The following is a 17875-nucleotide window of genomic DNA, read 5'->3' on the forward strand; positions in this document are numbered from 1 at the left end:
TTCGTAAGGTCCTCCCCTCGTGGGCCTGGGAAGAACGACCAGTGGAGCGGATTAACACAAGGCCGGGTCCGCACAAGCCCAGACGGCCCAACAAACTCGAGCAGTAATCACAACAGTGACCCGACCTTCCCACGCTGGATCCCCGTACAACGGAACCAAGCAAGGATGGGTCGGCTGAATTATAGGAGGATAGACTCAGATGGTTCACTATTTCATAGGCACACGTTGTTATCATATCAGCATGTAATGCCCCACGGTCGAGTATATAAGGCCTAGGGGGCACCCCTTCAGAATGATCACTCATTACTTAACCATCCACCCCGCTCTCTATGTTTTCCAGTACTAGAGAACTCCCTTGTAATCCATCACATAAAGCACTCTCGCCAGGACGTAGGGTGTTACGCATCTCAAAGCGGCCCGAACCTGTACATCATTGTCCACTATTTCTCGTGCGCCCAGCACGAACCATCGAGCTACAGTCGGTAACACCGTCCTACTCCTAAAAGCACCTTGCGGGGTAACCCCTGGTGCGCGGTCAGACCCAAAACACCGACAGCTGGCGCGCCAGGTAGGGGGTGTGTCATCGATCCAAGCTAGCTCAATGGTCGTCACCTTCCAGCACAAGATCATCCTCCGCCCTGGATCCATGTTCTACTTCGGAACTATCTCATCTGTAGCGGATGAGGAGGGAACTCTGCATCGCATTGCGGATCCGCCGGGGAAATTTTTTTCCTCAAAGATCTCCGAGAAAATCGGAGCAAAGCAAGAAAAAGAGCAGCCTCCAGTGCTCCGAAAAAAGATCATATTCAGCAAGCTAGGAGCCGAGGGTCCTTCAGCCTGGAGAACTCCGCTGTCCACCTCTCTGACGGAGGAATGGACATAGATCACAAGGAAAAAGGAAGCAAAGGATCATCAAGCTGATCTTCCTGTGCCTCCGTCCTCAAAGGAGAACAAAAAGAAGATCGCTGTGGCAGCTGCTCCATTCTACCCCGAAGTCCTCTTCATCGGGAGAGTGGAATCGCCCCCCATCTCCGACGACGAGCTGACCGCACCCGGAGAGGAACCTCCTCAGCGGGAATCCCGCCAACGAAGGAACCGACGCTGAAATATCCGGCGACATCACGAGGCCGGAGAGCGGGACCCGGCGCAACCTGTATCGCGATACGAGGTCTCGGAGATGGGGGAAGCTGTGGCAGAACCTCCCAAGTTATTGGGCCCACATGCACCTATCCTTGTCTCAAAGACCTCAGACAGCTATGCATGTGCACTAAATAACTTAACAGGATCCGTTCGATTGCCCCAAGGACATCGGATAAACCACTTACAACCAGAACCGCGGGATTAAGTAACACAAATCACACACATCAATATTTTGCAGCGGAAATCTTATTACCAAATTTTACAAGTTACAAAAATTTTATATTATTTTATCGGAGTGATTACAAAAGTATAAGTTTGAAATATATGCTAGCTCAAATGACCATCCTCAGTAAGAAGATAAAGACTGGGTATACTTATATAAGAAGGCCGAGCCCACCGGCACTTAACACCATCACAGCAGCACAAAGTTATATCCTGAAAAACAACAGGGAATAAAACCCTGAGTATGGAATTACTCAGCAAGTCTTACCCGACTAAGGAAAAGTCTCTCAAGGGTATGCTGGATAAATAGGAGTCAAGGAGAGGCTTTAGCAAGAATCAACTTAGATACTTTTGCAGAAATAGCTTACTAAAGTGAGTCCTTACTTTCAATATTTTAACGCCAGATTAAATATTAATAGACTCTGTTTGCATCTAGTCTAATTCCATCATCTCATCAATACAACATCATTTTTTTATCCATAATGTTCACATCCTGACTTAGGTTGTAGGGAAGTGACCAAGTCTTCATAACCGCGAAGGTACGGCGATCCGAATCGATTATACTCAGCTGAGGATCTCCAATCACACGACATATGTAGCACTTAACCCTTGCATATGTCAACCCGCCACCGGGGTTCTTAAGACCAGATCAGGTTCACGCAAACTGAGAGCACATATACACCACCGTCCAGCCTCTTGCCACGGAGGGTACACGCTACTCTCGCCACCGCTCCACGCCCATTTCGTGTTATCTTATTCTGGCCTTAGTCTGCCCGAGGCAAGGCTTACCCATGACGAGGCATGTGACCAGTTAAAGGGTCCTCGATCAGCACGCCTACATACGCATTCAATCCTTAATCAACCTGGGTAGAACATCACCTGTTCCTAACCCAAGTCTCAATTTAAGTATTTCTATCCTTAGGATTGTTTCTGTTCCTTAGGATGAAAGAGCATCACAGGGAACTTTGCAGTAAGATCCCACTATTGCTCCAAATGAAAATATTCTTGCAGGTAGAAGCCATCCTTTCTCGAGCTAGGCTAAGATAACCTCTATCCACAAGATCTAAGCAAGGCTAAGCATTTTTGTAAATCATATTTTGATACTTCACAGAAGTATCTATAAAGGTATGGATATCAAGGAAAGCAATGCATCAAAGGGTTCCAAGCAACTCCTATGAACCTAATGCACATTTCACTAGACTTAAAGTGTGCGAAAATTATTTAAAAACACAAGGAAAGGGGTTGCATGCACCGGGGCTTGCCTGGAATAACACTAGGTTAGTGTTTGTTAGGTGACGACCACTTGACGATCATCCTTGTCCTAGCACTTGATCAGGCAGGTTCGTCGATCAGCACCATCATGTGGAGTAGCCCGCGCTTGGGGTCAACTTGGCTCGTCTTCCGCATCACGTGGTTAATTCACGTACCTGAATGAAATGCATTATGCACATGAATGCATATAGACAGGAATATCACAAACCTAACTTGTGCTACGCGATAGTGAATTAAACACCTAGCGGCGAGACGTTGTACTATTCTATACGAAAACACTAGTTACCAATATACAACTACGCGTAATAATTACGCTTCTCGAACCTAACGCAAACATCACGAACAACAAAATATACACAAGAAATACAATTAACTTAATCACAACTTATCAGTTAATTAATTAAATTCTAAACTAATCTCTTGCCTTATAAATTATACTACATCTTTATAAGTGATTAAAATATTTTATCATCACACATGCCTACCAAAATTCTACTTGGTCCACTAATTCAGCTAAGTGACCGGAATAGCGAAATAATTCACCATAGCTGAATCTGGCTCGATAATCGCAAGAACTGTGAAGTCGACGAGAGTTTCGTGACTCACGCAATTTATCGAGCACCTAATGAGCATCGCAATAACACATTAATTTATTTAACGTTCAAACTATTCTAAACAATTCATTAGCTTACCATTTCAACAGCTTTCACGAATCCGCGAGATCAGTAGCGATTTTCCGATCCAGACAATTTGTCGAGCGCTTGGGGGAATATCGCGCTGTTAACTTCGTCTTCACCCGATTCTTGGGATCTCTTGGGGATGCACGAACGACGACGACCTTCGATTGAAGTCTAGAGTAAGCTGGTGAGGTGGGGTTCGAGCAGGGGATGACGTGTTTGACGACTCGACGGTAAACGACGCGACGACGAGCTGGGCAGGATCCGAGCTAATAGGTACAGTATCGGATAGCGACTAGCACGACAGACGAACTAAGTCACAGCGAGATCGACGACGAGATAGGGATTAAGGCCGAGCGAGCCGAGAGGGCGCGCTGGCAAGCAGGAAACAGGACGCGACTGCGTGCAGAGGAGAACTCGGCACGACGAGGGACAACGAAACACTGCGCGCATCACAAGGAAGCAGAAAACCACGATAAGGGAGCACGGCCCGCAGACAGAGCGAGCTGGGAGAGCTGCGCGCGACCTCGGCGCGCAGGGACGAGCTCGGCGAGGAAGCAGAGTGCGCACAAGGGAGCAGGAAAAAGACTTAGACGCGGGAGTTTGACGCGCACGCGAAGCTATCACCAGCGACAACACGACGATGGCGATATGAGCGAACGCGAATCGACGCGGGCCAAACACCAGACAACTGTGGCAGCGAGGAACTCACCCAGGGAACAGTGGAGCGCGCGCACAGGAACTTGAGGCTGGGCACGCAACAGAGGGACTCGGCACGAGAGCTCGACGCGCGCAGGGAACAGGAAACGGTCGCGCGCAGAGCACGGCGCTGGGGCGAACTCGACCATGGGCGAGGGAGAATCAAAGGGAAGGGCGGCTGGGCTCGACAAGCAGGCTGAGACTCTGCGCAGGGGAGGAAGACGCCAGAAGCTTGGGCGCGACGCAGTGGAGCTCTGGCCGCGAGCAGAGCGAACCAACAGCGGGCGCGGCAGAGAGAGAAAACAGAGAGCAGGGCGAGCTGGCAGCGAGCAGGCATCTGGGCGTGCGGAGGGGCTCGGCTGGGTGCCAAGGAGAGACGAGCCATGGAGGAGCAGCTGGGTGCAGCCATGGCGACGAGCTCAGGGAATATGCGACGCAGGGACGCCATGAAATCACAGGGAAAAAGAGATGCGGCCATGGAAGCTCCAAGCCGGCGCGGCACTGGAGATCCGGCCGGACGCCATGGAGATGGGGCCGAGAAGGGGGTGCGGTCTGAGCCAACAGAGGAGCGAGGGCGAGCAGAGGGATGGCCGGTAGCGCTGGGAAGAGGCCGAGCGCCATGAGGAAGAACCTCGGTGCGCAGGATTTTATCCAGTGCTTAAGCGGCAACAGAGGAGCGGCGCAAGAAGATAAGAACGACGGCTGCGATCTCACCGGCGGTGAGCGGCTGGAAGAAACCAGAGAATGGAGCAGCGTGATTTTTATCCTAGGAGAGAAGACAGGCACACACGGTAGGAAAAATCAAGGCTGCGGCTGGAACAGATAAGAATGGTGACGCTAGGAGAGAAAAATCAGCGTACCGTGCTGTTTAGATAAGGAGAGAGAGCACCGTGAAGATTTTTCCTTTTTTTGTTTTGATTTTTCTTTTTTTAAAAAAAAAGGAAAGCGTGGATATTTTTAAATCCAGATTTTTAGCGCTGTGCACGGGTCGGCAAGCTACACGAATACACATTTCATTCTCCGGATTTAGCGAATTAAACTATTTAATAATTGCGTATATCCGAAGATTTGGATCCGAGCGAGAAGCGAGAGACCGAAATGAACTGATTTCGGCACTAATAATTTGTTCCGCGTGATTCGACCGAAATTAGCCGAAACAATATCTGCGAACATATACACGATTTTGTCTTCGAAACAACGTGCTAAAGAATAAATTGGATTATAACCTCGCGCACGATTTTTCTCAGACAACGCACGATACAAATTATTTTGCCCCCAACCTTTAGTTGTCGAGTTCAAATTAATCTGCTCAGAATAAAATCATCAGAGTGTGTCGGGCTTCCGAATTCGTATTCGCGCGAGCGACGAATTTTAAATAATCATCGGACGCACCGATTTTCGGAATGACGATGTTCCGATCATCACGAAAATTTTTGGAAGAGCCCAAATAATAGAAGTAAAAATGATGTCGCACTCGCGACAAATGGAACAGATGCGATATTGAATTCGCAATAAACGAGGATGATTAAAATTTAAAATCTGTTTTATCCACTGATATTGCGTGCTTAAATCCGTACTCGTTGTCGAGCGGAATATAAACACCTGGGTGTTACAGCCCTCCCCCCTTAAAAGAATCTCGTCCCGAGATTCAGAGCGAAAGACTCTTAAGAGTAGAGAAGCATGTAACCCATGCCCATATCAGCGATAATCATAAGGCGGTCCAAGCAAAGGCGAGTGTCTCAGGATGGGGTCTCTCCAGTGGACATATCATATGTCGCCTTAAGCTAATTTAGAAATATCCACCAATAGAGACGATATCTACCAGAGGAACACATAAGGTTTCATGTGTGCAGTTTGCTTTTTCTGATGACACTGTACTATCTGAGTCTGTTGAGCGAGCGGTAAATACGCAATTTTACCCAAACAGAATCAGATGCACCATCTTGGGTAAAACACATAGAAAGAGGTTTACCAACAAGTGGTCATGGTAAGTTCATAATACATGAGACGAGTGTGGATGTTGAATAACATCACAGTTAACTCGTGTTAGCCAGAGAATCCAAGTCCAAGAAAATGATAGAGACTCAAAAAAAATACCAATGGAAAGATTCGTTGATGTTGTCTTCGCAACCATACCATTTTATCAAGCACTAGGCATGGCTCGACATGATCACACACGCTGGAAAAGTACACGTGAGGCGATCGAGGCATGACTAGAGCGATAATTAGGCAGTTACTGGCCGACTTAATCTTAATTCTTGTAAGTACTTCCTTAGGATGGGTTGACCCAAAGTGAGTTCAGACAACTCGATAAAGCGATCTCTAAACTCAACCTTTGATCACAAGGCGGTTACAAGTTAGTAAAACCAACTTGTTGAACTACTTTCGACATTGAGCAAGTCCTCTCAGTACCATCGGTAAGCCAACGGTCGAGAGCTCACATTCGCTAGCAAAAGGTCATGCATTTGGGTAGAAATCCATTTGGTCATGTTGTTCATCCATTTCTTCATGCGAGATGAATTATCCACTTGGTTAGGGAATACATGGATTAAATAAGGGAGCGAATGAACAAACTCCTGCATCACAGCAGCAGGGAAAGCCAAATCTTTATTTTGAGAGCTAATCAGTTGTTTTTCAACAATAAAAAGCTCCAAGGCTTCAGCTTTACCCACAAGACGTAAAGGGAACTTGTATGAGTAGTCACTACCAGGATCAAAAGAAATAAGACCACACATGAAAGTGGTATGCCCTTTTGATCCAATGGAGATGACAGATGTTGCTTGATCACTTCACAAACAACATAGAATTTGTTTCAAGGGAAGGTCCACGGAAGATAACACATCAGTGTAGTTCCACAATGGATCATGACTAGGGACCTTGATACCAGCATGCGCCAAGCAGCATAACCTTGCGTGTACATTCACAAGGGGCTCTCAGTTTCGCTGCGGCACCATACGTTCTTAATCATGACACCATCACCGAACCGACACCAATAATGAATCTCACGTAGCAAAAACAGATTGTGCCAAGAAAACACATTGATATAGTCTCATAATGGATTATGACTACTAACTGTGATACCAGCGCGTGCCAAGTAGCGCAACCATGTGTGTACATTCACAGGAGGCCCTCGGTTTCGTCGTGGCATCATCGGCTTTAGTCATAACACCATTACCAGACGTAACCAATAAGAAATCTCGCGCCACACCAATAGATTGGGCAAGGGTGACAATATACAAAGGGATACTCCACCTGTAAGAATGATTACAAATAGAGAGCCAAATAGATCATGGCCCGATGAAATGAATAAGACATGGCCATAACCTAAACTTGATGAAAGGAGTACGATGGGAGACTGTTAATTCAGCCCCAAACATATTTCTATGCCCATCGCAGATATTACAAGGTCAAGGATTATTATCTGATTAGATATGGAGGGAAAACAATCATAGGATTAAGTTGCTATGCCTTTGATAGATATGAGGAAACCAAAGGCATCGAACTTAAGAAAATGATCGGACATGTCTTTCCTAGGCTAGGTTGATGAAACAACATTGCGATCTTCAAGAACAGGCAAACTGGAATAGAGACATCAGCTTGCACAGATGAACAAGGGAATGGTTTTAGAAGGAAACATGACTCGAGATTCTTATTTTAAGCTTAAGTACCCTTTTTGTCCAATGAAGAAATTATCTAAGCATTTATTTGTATAAGTTTGGGTCAAGGAGGGGTAACAGAAAAATCAACTTTGGGTCATGGTTCACCAACTAAGAACATGGCCTAGTTTTGGGTTTAGGCAAACAAGTCACTAACCTTCTATCGACACATCAAGCACAAGGGCAAACACCATATAAGACCTGAATAGGTTACCTAAAGAATGGAGGACACCTATTTCATCGAAGTTCATAATTCAGCATTACACCATATTATCTACAATCAATGGTTACTGGAATAAAGATGAGAAAAGCATCTTGGGTGTATAGGTGACAAACATGATGCAACAATCAGGATGCATGCTCGTCCTATTCGTCCTCACTGATTTTGCCAACATAATGTGGCAATAACGTTCTATATCGGTGGCATTCTTACGACTCTCACGATATTTTGCTAGTCGTCAGCTACACATACGTTTTCGGGGTTAGTGTACCTGCAGAAAATTCCATTACAGCCCATTTTCCCATGATGCAATTCACACATGATAGTTTATCACAGTTTATACTCCATATATTACTATATGGAGGCCAGCTCATCATTAAGCGTCGAGCCACGCATAGGCGCCGTTGCCACACTTTAACCATAGGGCAACTCATTATGGTAACTTACCTTCTTACCTGAGTGTAGGTGCGTCGTTACAGGTACATTACAATTCTCAGTATTCCCATGTCTGTATACCCATACATCCATGGGGTACTGAATTCCCGGAAAAGTAATTACTCCACATCGCAGCCTTCATATATACATATGTGGAACATGTATATAATCAAGCGCTTTTTTACACTCTTCCCTAGACCGACGATTGTTCGGTCATGCTCTCACATCTCACCTTACCTGAGCGTCGATCCATTCAATACTGAATGGCCTCAAAAATAACAATACACATGTATGCAATATCCACCCGGTTGTGGGTTAGTGTTTTGAATAAGCCACCTGATAGTCCTTAATTTAGGGCTTAACAGAGGATGTCGCTAGCATTATAGTTTTTCAAAGCTGTTTTCAAAACCAAACAATGTGTTTAGATGAAAATAGGTTTTTTAAAACCAAAACTTTTGTTTTGAAAGTACGTATGTGACCGTACATACTTAATCCTGCTCTGATACCAGCTGTGGCAGAACCTCCCAAGTTATTGGGCCCACATGCACCTGTCCTTGTCTCAAAGACCTCAGACAGCTATGCATGTGCACTAAATAACTTAACAGGATCCGTCCGATTGCCCCAAGGACATCGAATAAACCACTTACAACCAGAACCGCGGGATTAAGTAACACAAATCACACACATCAATATTTTGCAGCGGAAATCTTATTACCAAATTTTACAAGTTACAAAAATTTTATATTATTTTATCGGAGTGATTACAAAAGTATAAGTTTGAAATATATGCTAGCTCAAATGACCATCCTCAGTAAGAAGATAAAGACTGGGTATACTTATATAAGAAGGCCGAGCCCACCGGCACTTAACACCATCACAGCAGCACAAAGTTATATCCTGAAAAACAACAGGGAATAAAACCCTGAGTATGGAATTACTCAGCAAGTCTTACCCGACTAAGGAAAAGACTCTCAAGGGTATGCTGGATAAATAGGAGTCAAGGAGAGGCTTTAGCAAGAATCAACTTAGATACTTTTGCAGAAATAGCTTACTAAAGTGAGTCCTTACTTTCAATATTTTAACGCCAGATTAAATATTAATAGACTCTGTTTGCATCTAGTCTAATTCCATCATCTCATCAATACAACATCATTTTTTTATCCATAATGTTCACATCCTGACTTAGGTTGTAGGGAAGTGACCAAGTCTTCATAACCGCGAAGGTACGGCGATCCGAATCGATTATACTCAGCTGAGGATCTCCAATCACACGACATATGTAGCACTTAACCCTTGCATATGCCACCGGGGTTCTTAAGACCAGATCAGGTTCACGCAAACCGAGAGCACAGATACACCACCGTCCAGCCTCTTGCCACGGAGGGTACACGCTACTCTCGCCACCGCTCCACGCCCATTTCGTGTTATCTTATTCTGGCCTTAGTCTGCCCGAGGCAAGGCTTACCCATGACGAGGCATGTGACCAGTTAAAGGGTCCTCGATCAACACGCCTACATACGCATTCAATCCTTAATCAACCTGGGTAGAACATCACCTGTTCCTAACCCAAGTCTCAATTTAAGTATTTCCATCCTTAGGATTGTTTCTGTTCCTTAGGATGAAAGAGCATCACAGGGAACTTTGCAGTAAGATCCCACTATTGCTCTAAATGAAAATATTCTTGCAGGTAGAAGCCATCCTTTCTCGAGCTAGGCTAAGGATAACCTCTATCCACAAGATCTAAGCAAGGCTAAGCATTTTTGTAAATCATATTTTGATACTTCACAGAAGTATCTATAAAGGTATGGATATCAAGGAAAGCAATGCATCAAATGGTTCCAAGCAACTCCTATGAATCTAATGCACATTTCACTAGACTTAAAGTGTGCGAAAATTATTTAAAAACACAAGGAAAGGGGTTGCATGCACCGGGGCTTGCCTGGAATAACACTAGGTTAGTGTTTGTTAGGTGACGACCACTTGACGATCATCCTTGTCCTAGCACTTGATCAGGCAGGTTCGTCGATCAGCACCATCATGTGGAGTAGCCCGCGCTTGGGGTCAACTTGGCTCGTCTTCCGCATCACGTGGTTAATTCACGTACCTGAATGAAATGCATTATGCACATGAATGCATATAGACAGGAATATCACAAACCTAACTTGTGCTACGTGATAGTGAATTAAACACCTAGCGGCGAGACGTTGTACTATTCTATACGAAAACACTAGTTACCAATATACAACTACGCGTAATAATTACGCTTCTCGAACCTAACGCAAACATCACGAACAACAAAATATACACAAGAAATACAATTAACTTAATCACAACTTATCAGTTAATTAATTAAATTCTAAACTAATCCCTTGCCTTATAAATTATACTACATCTTTATAAGTGATTAAAATATTTTATCATCACACATGCCTACCAAAATTCTACTTGGTCCACTAATTCAGCTAAGTGACCGGAATAGCGAAATAATTCACCATAGCTGAATCTGGCTCGATAATCGCAAGAACTGTGAAGTCGACGAGAGTTTCGTGACTCACGCAATTTATCGAGCACCTAATGAGCATCGCACTAACACATTAATTTATTTAACGTTCGAACTATTCTAAACAATTCATTAGCTTACCGTTTCAACAGCTGTCACGAATCCGCGAGATCGGTAGCGATTTCCCGATCGAGACAATTTGTCGAGCGCTTGGGGGAATATCGCGTTGTTAACTTCGTCTTCACCCGATTCTTGGGATCTCTTGGGGATGCACGAACGACGACGACCTTCGATTGAAGTCTGGAGTAAGCTGGTGAGGTGGGGATCGAGCAGGGGATGACGTGTTTGACGACTCGACGGTAAACGACGCGACGACGAGCTGGGCAGGATCCGAGCTAATAGGTACAGTATCGGACAGCGACTAGCACGACAGACGAACTAAGTCACGGCGAGATCGACGACGAGATAGGGATTAAGGCCGAGCGAGCCGAGAGGGCGCGCTGGCAAGCAGGAAACAGGACGCGACTGCGTGCAGAGGAGAACTCGGCACGACGAGGGACAACGAAACACTGCGCGCGCGACAAGGAAGCAGAAAACCACGACAAGGGAGCGCGGCGCACAGACAGAGCGAGCTGGGAGAGCTGCGCGCGACCTCGGCGCGCAGGGACGAGCTCGGCGAGGAAGCAGAGTGCACACAAGGGAGCAGGAAAAAGACTTAGACGCGGGAGTTTGACGCGCACGCGAAGCTATCACCAGCGACAACACGACGATGGCGATATGAGCGAACGCGAATCGACGCGGGCCAAACACCAGACAACTGTGGCAGCGAGGAACTCACCCAGGGAACAGTGGAGCGCGCGCACAGGAACTTGAGGCTGGGCACGCAACAGAGGGACTCGGCACGAGAGCTCGACGCGCGCAGGGAACAGGAAACGGTCGCGCGCAGAGCACGGCGCTGGGGCGAACTCGACCATGGGCGAGGGAGAATCAAAGGGAAGGGCGGCTGGGCTCGGCAAGCAGGCTGAGACTCTGCGCAGGGGAGGAAGACGCCAGAAGCTTGGGCGCGACGCAGTGGAGCTCTGGCCGCGAGCAGAGCGAACCAACAGCGGGCGCGGCAGAGAGAGAAAACAGAGAGCAGGGCGAGCTGGCAGCGAGCAGGCATCTGGGCGTGCGGAGGGGCTCGGCTGGGTGCCAAGGAGAGACGAGCCATGGAGGAGCAGCTGGGTGCAGCCATGGCGACGAGCTCAGGGAATATGCGACGCAGGGACGCCATGAAATCACAGGGAAAAAGAGATGCGGCCATGGAAGCTCCAAGCCGGCGTGGCACTGGAGATCCGGCCGGACGCCATGGAGATGGGGCCGAGAAGGGGGCGCGGTCTGAGCCAACAGAGGAGCGAGGGCGAGCAGAGGGATGGCCGGTAGCGCTGGGAAGAGGCCGAGCGCCATGAGGAAGAACCTCGGTGCGCAGGATTTTATCCAGTGCTTAAGCGGCAACAGAGGAGCGGCGCAAGAAGATAAGAACGACGGCTGCGATCTCACCGGCGGTGAGCGGCTGGAAGAAACCAGAGAATGGAGCAGCGTGATTTTTATCCTAGGAGAGAAGACAGGCACACACGGTAGGAAAAATCAAGGCTGCGGCTGGAACAGATAAGAATGGTGACGCTAGGAGAGAAAAATCAGCGTACCGTGCTGTTTAGATAAGGAGAGAGAGCACCGTGAAGATTTTTCCTTTTTTGTTTTGATTTTTCTTTTTTAAAAAAAAAGGAAAGCGTGGATATTTTTAAATCCAGATTTTTAGCGCTGTGCACGGGTCGGCAAGCTACACGAATACACATTTCATTCTCCGGATTTAGCGAATTAAACTATTTAATAATTGCGTATATCCGAAGATTTGGATCCGAGCGAGAAGCGAGAGACCGAAATGAACTGATTTCGGCACTAATAATTTGTTCCGCGTGATTCGACCGAAATTAGCCGAAACAATATCTGCGAACATATACACGATTTTGTCTTCGAAACAACGTGCTAAAGAATAAATTGGATTATAATCTCGCGCACGATTTTTCTCAGACAACGCACGATACAAATTATTTTGCCCCCAACCTTTAGTTGTCGAGTTCAAATTAATCTGCTCAGAATAAAATCATCAGAGTGTGTCGGGCTTCCGAATTCGTATTCGCGCGAGCGACGAATTTTAAATAATCATCGGACGCACCGATTTTCGGAATGACGATGTTCCGATCATCACGAAAATTTTTGGAAGAGCCCAAATAATAGAAGTAAAAATGATGTCGCACTCGCGACAAACGGAACAGATGCGATATTGAATTCGCAATAAACGAGGATGATTAAAATTTAAAATCCGTTTTATCCACTGATATTGCGTGCTTAAATCTGTACTCGTTGTCGAGCGGAATATAAACACCTGGGGTGTTACAGAAACTCCGGAGGAACGTGTCTTCAGGGAAAGAAGGAATTCCCGACAACGCGATCGTCGACGGGCTCAAGAACAGGCCGAGCAGGAGACAAGGCAACGTCGGGAAAATCCACTCTTCGGGCGCAACCTGAACCCCGACTTCGCCCGAGCCATGAACACGCCGAGTGAAGTCGGCGGAGTATTGGCTCGGATAGCTGATGGCCTCCCCTGGACTCCTGACGCCGAGGGCTACCGACGGCTATTCACTCAAGAAGCCAATCATCTTCCACCCCTCGCTCACCCGCCGAACGATCTACGACACGCCATCAACAGTCGGTGGGACGCACGGAGCTCCATCAACGCTTCGTGCGAATGGCGACATGAGAACAAGATCCGTCGCCGGGAAGAGTACGACCAGGATCACGACATCCTAGCACAGAGTCAGGCCACGAGGACCGAGTCGGGCACGGCTTCAACTGGTGGCACCACCCGGGGATGGTCGAGGCACCACGACAACCACTCCCCTCCCCGGGACAGACAACATCATCGACGACAGGAGGACACGTGTGGAGTATCGACACTTACTCCGCGCCTTAGGGTCATTCCATGGCCCCCCTAACTTCAAGGTATCCAACGTCGACAAATATGAACCTAAGTAGGATCCGGGAGGCTGGCTGGCCGTCTACACCACCGCTGCCCGAGCTGCTGGGGCAATCGAGGATGTAATGACCGCGTACTTGCCTATCGTCCTCGGGCAAGACACGCTGCAATGGCTGCGACACCTACCCCGACACTGCATCGACGACTGGAGCGACTTCAGTCGGCGCTTCACCGCCAACTTTCAGTCTCTCTCCGACAAACCGGCGCAACCGTGGGACCTCAAATCCATCAAGCACCGAGGGGACGAAACTCTTCGGTCGTACCTGAAAAGGTTCCAGACCATGAGAAATCGTATCCCCGAGGTAGCGGAGGCAGCAGTGATCGAGGACTTCTACAGGGGTTCCAATGACTCGGCCTTCGTCCGAACCATACTACAGAAGGTGCCGACAACCTCCGAGCAGCTGTTCCGGGAAGCCTATCTCTACACCACTGCCGACGAACGAGCTCAGGACCCCATAGGGGGAGCGAAGCCTGCACCAACGGCACCGCGACGCGACACGAACCAGCAACCCGACAAGCGGTGGGAGAAGAGGCCTCGTGAAGAGGTCCACGCCGCTGGACCGCCTGCCTCTCACGCCCGAGGAGGACCTCGAGGAGGCAAACGCACGCTGGACGACATCCTCGACGCCCAGCGTCTGTACCACAAGGACATGCGCCACACCCTCCAGAATTGCAGGGATTTCAAGCATTCCGTCGGGTACGGTCGACCTTTCCAACCTCTACCTCCTCCCCCGCCGTGAGGAGGGCCAGGAGAACCGCGACAGCCCCAGCAGCAGGAGGAGGGAGGAGGTGGAGCCTTCCCGAGCATTGACAGAGAAGTCAACGTCATTTTCGGCGGACACGGGTCGCAGGAAAGCAAGAGACAACAAAAGCTCAACGACCGTCAAATACTAGTGGCGGCTACCGGTCCTCTCGCCCCGTACCGATGGTCTGAGCACCCGATCACCTTCACCCGGGCAGATCAGTGGCTCAACTTCGACCACCCAGGCAAATACCCGCTCCTCGTCGATCCGGTGATCCGAGAGAGCAGGGTAAAGAAGGTATTAGTGGACGGGGGAGCAGCATCAACGTCACCTTCCCCCGGACGCTCCAAGGCTTGGGAGTTCACCTCAAAGAGCTCCACGAGTCGGACACTCCTTTCTTCGGCATCGTGCCGACTGAAGGAGAATACCCGCTGGGCCACATCTACATGTCGGTCACCTTCGAAACTCCGGAGAACTACAGAACCGAGTTCCTAAGGTTCGAGGTGGCGAACTTCGACTGCGGATACAACACCATCATCGGGAGGCCGGGATTGGCAAATTTCATGGCCATCCCGCATCACTACAAGAGAAATGAGTATTAACGATAGGATATGTGGTTGTTAATAGCCAAAATGTGGTCGTCAAAAGTAAACAACGACCACAAAAATGTGGTCGTCGATGGTCGTTAAATGTTCCGTCGTTAATTGTAGTAACGACCACATGTAGATTCCGGTCGTTATTCGATTAACGACCGGATATATAATGGTCGTTAGTTATGGGGTATTAACGACCGCATAAAAAGCATCAACAACCAAATTTGCAGCTTTTAGCGACCACATATGAGGCATCAACAACCTTGGTTTTAGCTATAACAGACATGACTATTAACAACAACATGTCAATATTAACGTCCACTTATAGTATTGAAAACTGCATCTGTAATCATATTACATTAATAGTATATCAAAGACAGGAAACAAAATTTCATTTCAGCATGCACCAACAAACACTTGACAACTCATATATGAACCTCATTTGAAACAAGTATAAATTGTATTAACCAAAACAAATCTGATTATTACATATGAGATGTATATAGTATAAAATCTGAAAAATCTTTACAGCAATGATCACACTAGGATTTTTTGTCTAACTACTACTTAATCTATTCTTTAGTTCTTCCCACTCCTGTTCCATACGACTCATACGACTGTTTGTAGCTTTATTTTCTTCTCGTAGCTCTCTATTTTCTTCTTGCATTGCTCTTTTCTCATCCTCGGACTGTTTCAACCTTTCTATCAATTCAGCCTTACTAATGCATGGACTTCTAAGATGTCTTGCTTTCACGCCACCACCATATCCAACAATGTGATCCTGTCTCTTTGAAGGGAAGCACTTATCCATAAGTTCTGCATTAGAAAGAGAAGGATCTAATGATATTTGTTCCTCAAGTTGTGCCTGCATTCAAAGATACCTTAATTTCAGTGATTTGTATTATGATATATCACCAATAAACAGAAATATATATGACTTCATAAGCTCACATGCTTGCTGGAGGATTCAGAATCTAGAAAACTACCACCCTTTGTGTGAGTCATGAAAAATAAGGCATCCAAACTTGGAGGGTTGTTATCCTTTCCGCCCTAGTATATGCATGGAATATATGTAATCAAAACTAACAAGTAATATACAAGAAAACTAATCAACATGTTTAGATAAAATGTCAAATACTTACATTGTCATAAATTACTTTTCTAAATGGTTTGCTGCCACTGTGATGGAGGATTGTCAAGTTAGATCTATTTTTTGAATTTCTCTTGCTCCTTGCCTAGAATGCAATGAATAATTAGATTACTATACATGTTAACAACACCATCTCAGCAGTAAACAATTAAGAACAGTAATGGGCAGCAGTATAGCACTTACAATGAACTCCTTACTATAGAAATGTTCTTTAACCAACCACTCCCAGTCAGCTTGTGGAAAATCTTCAGGGCAGTTCTTAATAGCTTGTTGCATATTCTTTGCTGGCTTAACATAATGCCGACACAAGTCACCACGCCAATTGTTCCATAGATCCCTAGCATGCTCCATGATATCATTTTCATAGACATCAATTTTAATGTTTTCGTCTTTGTTTTCAAACTTGTCCTAAAAAATTGTTAAACAGATGCCCCATATAAATGTACCATCTTAAAGAATATATATACATATATAAAAGATAACACAACAATATAATGAAAGTATACCATATATAAAAGATAACACAACAATATAATGAAAGTATACCTTTACTGCAGCAAAAATATGCTTCATAGATGTCTCACTAATGTCTGTCCATTTCTTCACTCTCACCGGGGTAATAGTAGGATCACGGACGATTCTACCAATGTGTCGTGCAAATGATGTGCCAAGAGCACGGTTGTTGTAGAACATCACTTTAATCTTTTGTCCTGGTTTAAGTTTAGCAAGATTCTTACATTTGTTTTTGCCACGACCCCTTTTCTCTTCAGTTATATCAGCTGGAACATTTATATATACTTTTATCAATAAGTTGTGTCCCATACAAAAAAGAGAAAAAATGCAGAACGTGTGAAATTATATTTGTATCATACCAGTTTTTGCAGCATCCATATTATTATTCTGAATATGTGCCCTGCAAGAGTCCCTCCGCTCTTCATTATCAGCACTTGTGTAGGTATCCATATAATTATTCTGAATATGTGTCCTGCAAGTGTCCCTCTCCTCTTCATTATCAGATCTGGTTAAGGTGTCCATATTATTGTTCTGAATATGTGGCCTGCAAGTGTCCCTCCTCTCTTCATTATCAGCTCCATTTAAGGTACCAACTTCATGGTTCATGGCTGCAAGACATATGAAATAACACATAATACTCAAAAGAAATAAATAAACATGTGGTTATAGCTAGTACACTGGCCGCATGGTTTAAGCTGTACCATTCAGCAAACTGTTTTTCACATAGAAGAAGCTAATTGGATTATTTTCTCAGCAATGTTTCTCTAATTCATTAGTTCCTATAGTCCTATCATATCAATGCCTAAATGTAAAAAACTCCAATGTTTAACGCGACGTGTGTATGCATCTGTGCCTGAGTCAGCTTCACGTGGATTCCATGCCACCTGCGTATGGCTTAGTCTGGCTGAGATGAAGCCTCTCGCTGCCTGCATATGGAGACTTATTTTGAACGATGCATGCTATCTTGTGTTGACTGCAG

General features: G+C 46.1%; 2 protein-coding genes and 1 long non-coding RNA gene across 3 annotated transcripts; all 3 read right to left on the bottom strand.

The window, feature by feature from the left end:
* Positions 1-3260: 3260 nt before the first annotated feature.
* Positions 3261-4805, bottom strand: LOC100277293 (uncharacterized). Its single transcript, NM_001364191.1, has one exon. The coding sequence runs from the start codon at positions 4486-4488 to the stop codon at positions 3901-3903; it is 588 nt and encodes a 195-aa protein (NP_001351120.1). The 5' UTR covers positions 4489-4805; the 3' UTR covers positions 3261-3900.
* Positions 4806-4913: 108 nt separating this feature from the next.
* Positions 4914-12302, bottom strand: LOC118473316 (uncharacterized). The gene is made up of 2 exons (XM_035962546.1): positions 10963-12302; positions 4914-10425 (listed from the first exon to the last, which is right to left on the bottom strand). Exon 1 carries the CDS (start codon positions 12122-12124, stop codon positions 11537-11539), a length of 588 nt encoding a protein of 195 aa, XP_035818439.1. The 5' UTR covers positions 12125-12302; the 3' UTR covers positions 4914-10425; positions 10963-11536.
* Positions 12303-15827: 3525 nt separating this feature from the next.
* Positions 15828-16468, bottom strand: LOC103638423 (uncharacterized). The gene is made up of 3 exons (XR_002265117.2): positions 16376-16468; positions 16185-16283; positions 15828-16098 (listed from the first exon to the last, which is right to left on the bottom strand). It is a non-coding gene; the product is annotated as an uncharacterized lncRNA (long non-coding RNA).
* Between the last annotated feature and the right edge of the window lie 1407 nt (positions 16469-17875).

The sequence above is a fragment of the Zea mays genome, chromosome 9 (assembly GCF_902167145.1).
Source record: "Zea mays cultivar B73 chromosome 9, Zm-B73-REFERENCE-NAM-5.0, whole genome shotgun sequence".
In the NCBI taxonomy this organism is placed as follows: Eukaryota; Viridiplantae; Streptophyta; class Magnoliopsida; order Poales; family Poaceae; genus Zea; species Zea mays.

What these genes read in the sequence shown, in the direction of transcription:
- LOC100277293 (NM_001364191.1), bottom strand. Translation starts at nt 4,488, where the DNA reads ATGGCCGCATCTCTTTTTCCCTGTGATTTCATGGCGTCCCTGCGTCGC.
- LOC118473316 (XM_035962546.1), bottom strand. Translation starts at nt 12,124, where the DNA reads ATGGCCGCATCTCTTTTTCCCTGTGATTTCATGGCGTCCCTGCGTCGC.